General features: G+C 49.7%; 1 protein-coding gene across 1 annotated transcript; it reads right to left on the bottom strand.

The window, feature by feature from the left end:
• Positions 1-3478: 3478 nt before the first annotated feature.
• Positions 3479-8490, bottom strand: NKX3-1 (NK3 homeobox 1). Its single transcript, XM_022594840.3, has 2 exons — positions 7765-8490; positions 3479-6529 (listed from the first exon to the last, which is right to left on the bottom strand). The coding sequence occupies exons 1-2, from the start codon at positions 8069-8071 to the stop codon at positions 6111-6113; spliced, it is 726 nt and encodes a 241-aa protein (XP_022450548.1). The 5' UTR covers positions 8072-8490; the 3' UTR covers positions 3479-6110.
• Positions 8491-8728: the final 238 nt, after the last annotated feature.

The following is an 8728-nucleotide window of genomic DNA, read 5'->3' as shown; positions in this document are numbered from 1 at the left end:
TGCGGATGGGTAATAAATGAAATGCTTCTGGATTACCAGGTTAGTCAAACACCCAGGAAGTTTGGGTCCTTTCAGTTTCGAGCGAGGGATTAACTGGATGGAATAAGCTGGGCTTTCCAGAATTACAGAGGGCCTTTTGATGATGTCAGAAATTCCAAGAGGAGGAGGCTGGAGAAGAAAGTAAGAAAAGCTGAACATCTGTTCTCTGTAAAAATAATAAGCGAGCAAAACAAAACAAAACGAACAAAACCAACCCAAACCTACCCCTAACTCCTCCCTTCCTGGTAGGCTTCTCCAGGTAGCTCTCTCTTGTCCTGGCATCTGTAAGGCTGAGGAAGAAAACCAGCTGAAAAGGGGCGAAGCAAGTGGTTTGTAGTGTTGGACATTATATTTAAAAAAATACTAATGCCTGAGCCCTTTTCCAGAGATTATAGTGCAAAAGATGTTAAGCAGGGCTGGAGCTCCCATGTTTTGGTAAAGTCTCCCAGGATTTTCTAATGTGCAGCCCATACTGATGACCACGGGACCGAAGAGCATCCTGCAAATGCAGTGGAGCCTGTGGGGCCACCTGGTATTTGAGATCAAATGCTGCTGGAGGGACTTCCCTGGCGGTGCAGTGGTGAAAACTCTGCGCTTCCACTGCAGGGGGCACGGGTTCGATCCCTGGTCGGGGAACTACGATCCCGCATGCCACGTGGCGTGGGTAAAAAAGAAATAAAGTTTAATCTTAAAAAATTATAAAAAAAACTGCTGCTGGAATTCCACCTTCAAGAGAACAAAGTCAGCATTTTCTCCCACATACCGCCATGGATTTCTAGGCTTAAAAACAATCTTTGAGGACTTCCCTGGTGGCGCAGTGGTTGGGAGTCCGCCTGCCGATGCAGGGGACACGGGTTCGTGCCCCGTCCGGGAAGATCCCACATGCTGCGGAGCGACTGGGCCCGTGAGCCATGGCCGCTGAGCCTACGCGTCCGGAGCCTGTGCTCCACAACGGGAGAGGCCACAACAGTGAGAGAGCCGCGTACCACAAAAACAATCTTTGAGTATCCTTCAGTCATTCCAAGGAGAAAACGGGGCTTTCCTCTGGGTGTCACCCCTTCCTTTCTGCCCCATCACCTTCCTGTTGAGGGTTGTGCCCATCACTGGATCGGCTGAAAACAGGAGGAGACTGTCCAGTTAGAAGAGGCTGCACAGGGGACCCATCCTAAATTTCCATTCTAGATCTCTCCTAAACCCCATATCAGGCCCAGAGCAAGTTCAGGAAATAAGTCCAGCCATGTCTGGAGCCTTTGTAGAGGTCAGAGGAGGACACACCACAGAGACTGAGGTTCTGCCTTCCCTTGCTGACTTTTGACGCGCTAGTCTGTCTGGGAAAGTTTGCACGAAGGCCAAGTCTATGGCTAAACTCGGAGCTCTTTATGTTCCAGGACTATCATTCCTGCCCCTTTTCTTGGGCAGTAAATAACTCTTGGCTTTGACAAACAAGCCCTGGTGACACATTGGTGATGGCTGCGGGCAGAGCAGAGTCTGGGTGTTTCTGCGCAGAACCTGGTACCCTAAGCCTAGTCTGACCCTCTTGACTCAGATTCCCTCATTACAAGGAATGGTGGTGACCGTGGCCCTGAGAGTGAGCATGGCCAGGGTCTGGTGTCTTACAGTGAATTCCGTGGTGCTCCACCGAGGCCCCATACCGGGGAGACGCAGCCCCACAGCTGCTGGGAATGTTGACGGTAATGACTTATAGCTTGTCCCTTGGTGGCCAGAAAGGAATGCATCGTCCAAGGTTACTGCCTCTTTCAGGAGGTGGCCGATGCTGGGATACAAGTACCTGTCCTTTCCTCGATCTGGGACACATCGGCTTCGGGGCTTCTTAAAGTATCAGGTGAGGACTCAGTCATACCTGCCTTAGGAATCAGCTTCTCCTGCTCTTCAACTGTGCTGTCCTCACTTCCTCTTGGGTGTGTTTCCTGAGCTCACCTCAACAAACCTTCTGTGTGCAACTCTCCCTCACAGGGCACCCAAGCTAAGTGACTTTCTCTTCACAGCCACTGGTCCCTCAGAGGTCAGCTTTAAGACACAGGGTATTAACATCACCCCAGGTAAACGACTTGCTTTGTAGTTAGAAGGAAAACTTTTATCAGGTGCACATCTTTGACATTTATTTCCCCTTCTGGCAGCTATGGCCTTCCTAAGGAGGCCTGGGGAGGACCAGTGAGACCTCCAGTGACAAAGCTGCGGTGACTCTAGAAATTTGCACTTGAAGTAACCTGAGAGACAGATTGAAAAGGAATTCTGAATCCCACAGACTCACTAAGGCGAGATGCTGGAATAAGACAGGTATGAGATTAGCAGAGACATTCAAGGAAAGTTGGAAAAGTGACAAGGAAGAGGAGGCAGGGGGCTTTCTTTAGAGATGGGAGATTTTTGTTCAATTTCCTGGATTACTTTTAATGGTTAAAGAAAATAATCCACATCTGTTAATTTACTGGAAAAGCTTTTGTAATTTGAGAGCCTTCCAAGGGAGGGGAGGATGACTGGAGATTTATGCAAAGAGTTAAATCTCATGACGTGAACATGCAACAAGAGGCCCCACCTGTGTGTACAATGTACTTAAAGGATTAGAGCAAACTTTGAAAATTATGATATGTTTTACCTACAGTAAGCACCTTACCCTTTAAGCTTCTATTTCCTGGAAGGAGGTGGGAGGAAAGAAAACCATCAATTCTCTCAGGTAATCAGGTGCATGAGACACTCTGCTTGTGGGATTTAATGAAGGTTTAAGTGCAGGTGGATGAAGGATGTGTTATTGATATATTTTATTTTAAACCTATTTTCAATGCTTGCAATTCCAATTCCAAGGTGTTGCTTGCCAGAGGTCCATGTGCCCTGAATGAAGGTGACATTTTCAGGGAGATGCAGGAGCCAGGGAAGCAGTCGTCGTGTGAGGGGCTACTGGGTGTAGGAAGGGGAATTTTAAAAGAAGTGTTGCTGTGGTCCCCATGTTCCCTTCAGGGTCTTCAAGAAATTTAAGTAAATACCTGACATTCTCTAAACCAAAGGTATCCCTGGGCTAAAGCAGGTGATTATTAAAATGACACAAACATTTCTTTCCACTCCATGTGATTAACCAGTAACGGAGGCCAGAGCATTTATAAAAGAATGACCAGGGCTTCCCTGGTGGCGCAGTGGTTGAGGGTCCGCCTGCCGATGCAGGGGACACAGGTTCGTGCCCCGGTCCGGGAAGATCCCACATGCCGCGGAGCGGCTGGGCCCGTGAGCCATGGCCGCTGAGCCTGCGCGTCCAGAGCCTGTGCTCCGCAGCGGGAGAGGCCACAAGAGTGAGAGGCCCGCGTACCACACACACACACAAAAAAAAGAATGACCATCCTCTGCTATCCACTAAGCTACTGCTTTTGATTATTCAGTCTCCATAGCTTAGTCCGGCAGGCGAAGAGTGGGAGAACAGGGTAATCAGAAACACAGAAACTCAATAGAATTCAGTCTGTAGGAAGCAGAAAATCACACACAGATATGTCTAAAAATGACACAGTACTTTATTTAAAAAATACTCAGGTGTTGCAAAAAGTACATAGAAATATAAAGTTTGGTCGGTGTACTTTACTAAACTTCAACTCACAGGTTTGTGTGTTACAGATTGGAGCAGAGATTGTTATGCACGTGGAGAACCCAAACCGATTTATTAAACAGGATAGAAACAGGTTGTCTGGGTGAAGTGGTCCGGCGGGGTGGGGTACCCTCCAGTTTACCTATCAGATACGGATATACTAGCTCTTCAAAGGTTGTTCTACCAGTCTGGATATGGGTGAGTGACTAGTTCCAATGGGGGAAAAGCAAGATGGATTCACCAAACCAAAGAATTCTAAACAAAGACTTATTTTTTTCTTTCTGCAACACAATATACATCCCAGTAAAATGTTTAATACTTGCAGGTTTGGGGGTTGAAAGAATTCAACACAGAGGGAGGGAGAGGAAGGGTACTGACCAGAGAGCGAGCACTGAACGTTTATCTTAAAAGATGTGTGAGAGGCAGAAAAGCAATTTAGGCTGCACTGCCTTCCATGCTCCCCTTTCTGTGTGGGCAACTCGTGGCATCTCACCGTATTTCAATGTGGAGCTCAAACCATAGAAAATGGGATGAAACGAGCCAACTTTCTATCAACTTTGGCAGTTTTGCCACCAACAGTAAATTGGACCTTTTTAATAGGAGGAAATTGAAAGGCTTCTCATTGAACAGAATTAAGTAGTGGGATCAAGAGATTTCCAGGCCTCAGGGTACCTCATTAGCAACTGGCTTTTTTTCATTCCGATGTCTCCCCTCTCCCAGGTCACCTGAGATTATAGGATAAAAACAGAAGGGTGGCCAAACTTCTCCTGTGCCCGCTTCTCATTCTCTCTGAAGTCACCAGGTGACTCATTTGCGGGGGGGGGGGGGGGGACCTTTTTTTTTTTTTTTTTTATAAGCACTAAACACAGTTCCTGAAGCATTTGGACAGTTTCATTGTTTGGTGATGGAAGCCGCAATAATGTGTTTTGAAAACTGTTTCTTTTTTCTTAGCTCCTTCCTGCAAAGTGCCATCAGCCCGGTCAGCTTGCTTAGGGGATGGGGCTTTCTAAGGTCCAGGCCCCTATTCTCCATGCTCCACCCCTGAGCCTTCAATTTCCACTAGACAGCTCTACGGGCGCCTGACCCTTCACTCTGCGTTGTATTCATCCTTGAGTGTGAAAGCTCGATACCTCTTACCTCCTCTGCCTGCAGGGATCCCAAAGGGTTCTCAGACTTTGAGCTGTAACAACAGAGCCACCAGAAAGTCCTATAAAAGCAGCAGTGACCTTCTGGAGCTGTCAAGTCTTTAAATAGGATTTGGGATTTAATGCTGTATATTTTTAAAGGAAAGTCATAAGAATTGCTAGTTTTTTTTAAAAATGCATGTCTTTTAGCCAATTCAGAATCTGCTCCCCGCTACTTTTTTTTAACCCAGGAGAGATAAAACTTTGGGGGAAAAAAAAAAAAAAAAGACCAGATCTCAGGCTAAATAAGGAAGGTGTATGTTAGGTGCAATCAGACTAAAAGAAGAACTTCAGTGGGTGACTTGTGGAAAGGGAACAAAAAATAAAAGAAAGGGGAAAGGAAGGAGCTTAAGGAATTACGTGATCTGTCATGGTGTAGTATGAATTACAGCCTGAAAACTCCAGGAGCCTTCTCATTCTGAATTCTCAGACCCAGAGCAAAAAGGTCAGAAGAGAATCTTTTACCTTTTGCTGATTTAAAAAAAAAAAAAAGCAATGCCCCCCAGCAGCATTGCGGAGACTCCCCCTTAGACCACTGTCTTGGACACGCAGAGATTCTTCTGGCCTGGGCCCACCTCCTACAGTAGAGTTCTGTTTATACAGCTTGTCTTAAGACCACAGTGAGTGCTTCTTGTTCTGCTTGGGCCACCCTGTAAATACTTAAGTCGGCGTATTATTTAAAAAGGAATAATAAAAAGCTTATATTTTCATCTCTTCCTACCCATCTGCATATCCCGTGCCAACCTGCGCTGAGCACGACAGGCTTCTCTGTGGGATTCTCCATTTCCCTCTCTCTTCCAGGGACAGAGAGGAACCTTGGTCATAGTCCAAGGCCAACGAGAGGCTTTTGACCTTCAGTTTAATTCAGTAGGTGACATCCTCTTATTAGCCGTCCTTCCCCGCCCCCTCCCCCTTCGGGTGTGCTCTTTCAGAGTGGATGCTCAGTTACACAAGAGGGTGGAGTTGGAGGAAACAGAATCCTCCGAAGTGATGTGGACACCTCCTAGAAAATCACCCAAAGTGCTAGAAACAGCACTTGGTTTTATCCCTCTCTACTTCAAGCAGGTCTCTAAAAAGCAAAAATGACCTACGTTCTGTGTTGGGGGAAGTATTTGGATACTAAATCATTCCGTGTCCCAGATCTTTCATTGGCCCACTAGTGAAGAATCTGGGATTTCCATGCAAACCTCCAACAGTTTTGGTCTCGTACCTCTTGCTGCTCCCTGACCCCGGGCCCTTTTGCCTTCCAGAGGGGCCACCTGGGGAAGGCAGTTCTTGATCCCTCGTGGTTGTCGGAGGCATTACCAGAAAGCTGGGCTCCAGCCTGCCAAGCAGTAAAGGTAGGGGTAGTAAGGGTAGGTGTTATGCATGGAGATGAGGGAGCCCCGCGAGAAGCCCTCCTCTTTCAGAGCTGGCAAGGAAGGATGCTTCTCCAGGTCTCCCAGGTCTGAGGTGAGCTGCTTCCGCTTGGTCTTATAGCGTCTGTTCTGGAACCATATTTTCACTTGGGTCTCCGTGAGCTTGAGGTTCTTGGCCAGGTGAGCCCTTTCGGGAGCTGACAGATACTTCTGGTGACTGAACTTCCTCTCCAACTCAACGACCTGATTGTGTGAGAAGGCGGCCCGGGAGCGCTTCTGTGGCTGCTTGGGGGCTGGGGGCCGGCTCGGTAAGGCGTCCCGAGTGTTTTCACAGTCCAACAGATAAGTCTCAAAGTGCCTATCTGGAAATGAGAGGGCAGAAGCAGGGATGGGAAGGAAAACGTTACATGTTAGCACGGAAGAGTACAGAATTCAATCCACCCTTATCTCTTCTGGTGAGTGAACAAACAGCCCACTGTCGGTTTAGACACATTGCACTTTTTTCACAGGACTAAGGAACTCTCTGAGTGGGGAGTGAGTGCATATGTAGATTATGTGTTAGTTTTCTACTAGTCATCAAGTCCCCAAAGTAGGAGCAGTTAGTGCTAGAACTTCCTGCCGAATCATCCAGTAGAATGAAATAGGGATTCTGCATATGTCTTGAGGGGAAGCGGGAGCAGGGAGGCAGGAAAAACTCTGAGAAATAAGATACCCGGTAAAGCGGGCCCCAAAGGCACCCGGTGTTAACATCCGGGTGGCAAGAGAGGGCTTGTGTGGTAGGAAAGTTCATTCTCTGGCTTTAATCCCCCCTTTTTTTTCCTCAACCAGCCGTTAGGATGCCTCATAAGAAGGGTGTCTATTGTATGGTGACGGCTGGTACCTAGACTTATCGTGGTGATCACTTTGTAGTGTGTACACATATCAAATTATTGTTTTGTACACCTGAAACTAATATAATTTTATGTATCAATTTTACCTCAGTTAAAAAAAAAAACTGATGGGAAGGAAAGTAAGTCTACTCTAAGCGTTCCGACGTTATAACTCCTGAAGACCAGAGGGGCTCCTAGACTTACTGTTTTATTGCCCGTGGGATTGGGAAGCGAAGGGCATCTTTGCTGGTCAAACCCTGATTTATTAATATTAATATGCTATTATCAATAACTCGTTATATGTTAATTGTCGTAACTGCCCAGAAGTAATATGTGGCTGGCGCCGATCAAGGGTCGCACTGTGGCTGGGAGCGATGTTGGGGCTTCCTTCTGGGACACTGGACCACGGTGGGCGCTTCGTGCGCGCTCGCCTTTTGACCCCGGGGCGCGGAGAACCCGCTGCGCAGAGCACCTTGCCGGGCGAGTCAAGCCCAGTCTAAATCCTGCGCCGCCCTGACGCTGGGGTCACGGTTAATCTCCGAGGCGCGCCCGTGGCGGAGGCCGTGAGGTCCCTTCGCCCGTCGCCGCAGGGCCCCGCATCCCTGCAGCCGGAGCGCCGGAGGTCCACTTATCACCCGCCCTCACGCCCGTTCGGCCAGCGAACCGGCCCTCCTTTCCGGGAGGACCCACCCCGGCCCAGCCCGGCCTCCTCAACCTCGCCGGCATACCTGGCTCGGTCTCCGCCGGCTGCTCTGCCTCCCCGCGCGCAGCGCGGGGCCGAGCTCTCGGCTGGTCCTCCGGCGCCCCGGCGCCTCCTCTTCCTCCCTCGGGCTCCGGCTCAGGGTCTCGCCTCCGGTCAGGCTGGCGCGGGGGCCGCGGGCTGCCCGCGTGACCTCCGCGCCGATCAGCGCCTTCCCGCAGGATGTCCTGGATGAGGAAGGAGGTGAGCGGCTTGGACTGGGTGGGCGGCGCGGCCCGGGGGCTGCAGCTAGCTGCCCCCGCCTTCCCGGGCCGCGGCTCGGGAGTCCGAAGCATCCCCGAGGTTCGGCTCCGGCGCCCAGGCTCAGGCCCCTGCGGCTGCGCCCAGGCTGAGCTCGCCGCTCCGGCACCACTTTCACTTTCCGCGGCCCCGGGAACTTATAGCCTTAGGGGCGCGCCGCGCTGCCTTCCCATTGGCCGCTCGCCCGAACCGCGCGGCTGATTGGCCGCCCGCCGCTCCAGGTGAGGGTAAAGGGGAGTCCCTCGCACAGTCTGGGTCGTGTCTTTCATAGAGGATTTCTTCCGAAGTTCCTTCTTCTCCAGGATCCTGGCTCGCCTCCCTCCTCCCTACGTCGTTTTCCCAGGCTGGTAGAGAAAACCAAAGCGGGTCTCTTCTGCCCCAACTCACAATATGTTTAGCTGCTTCTGGGAAATCATGATGCAGAAGAGAAATACTCCATTTAGCTCTTAGAGATCGTTAAAGTGCCTTTACTCACAAAGAAATAGGTGGGGCAATTACCAGCGTCCCAACTTACAGATGAGAGTTCTGGGTGCCCGTTGACAAGGAGACAATGGTAGCAAAGCTGGATCTACTAAACCTAAGTCTGTCAAAGAGACATGACAGGTAAGTGCAGTACCTGACCCCAGGCTGGATTCTGTACTGGACGTTATTGGGGCAATTGATGAAAGTGGAATAGGACCAATGGCTAAAAG

The sequence above is a fragment of the Delphinapterus leucas genome, chromosome 6 (genome assembly GCF_059928025.1).
Source record: "Delphinapterus leucas isolate spDelLeu-1000000601 "Yukka" chromosome 6, BTC_Dleu_Yukka2, whole genome shotgun sequence".
In the NCBI taxonomy this organism is placed as follows: domain Eukaryota; kingdom Metazoa; phylum Chordata; class Mammalia; order Artiodactyla; family Monodontidae; genus Delphinapterus; species Delphinapterus leucas.
Note: the sequence above shows the minus strand (reverse complement) of the source record. Positions and strands in the feature narration are given on the sequence as shown.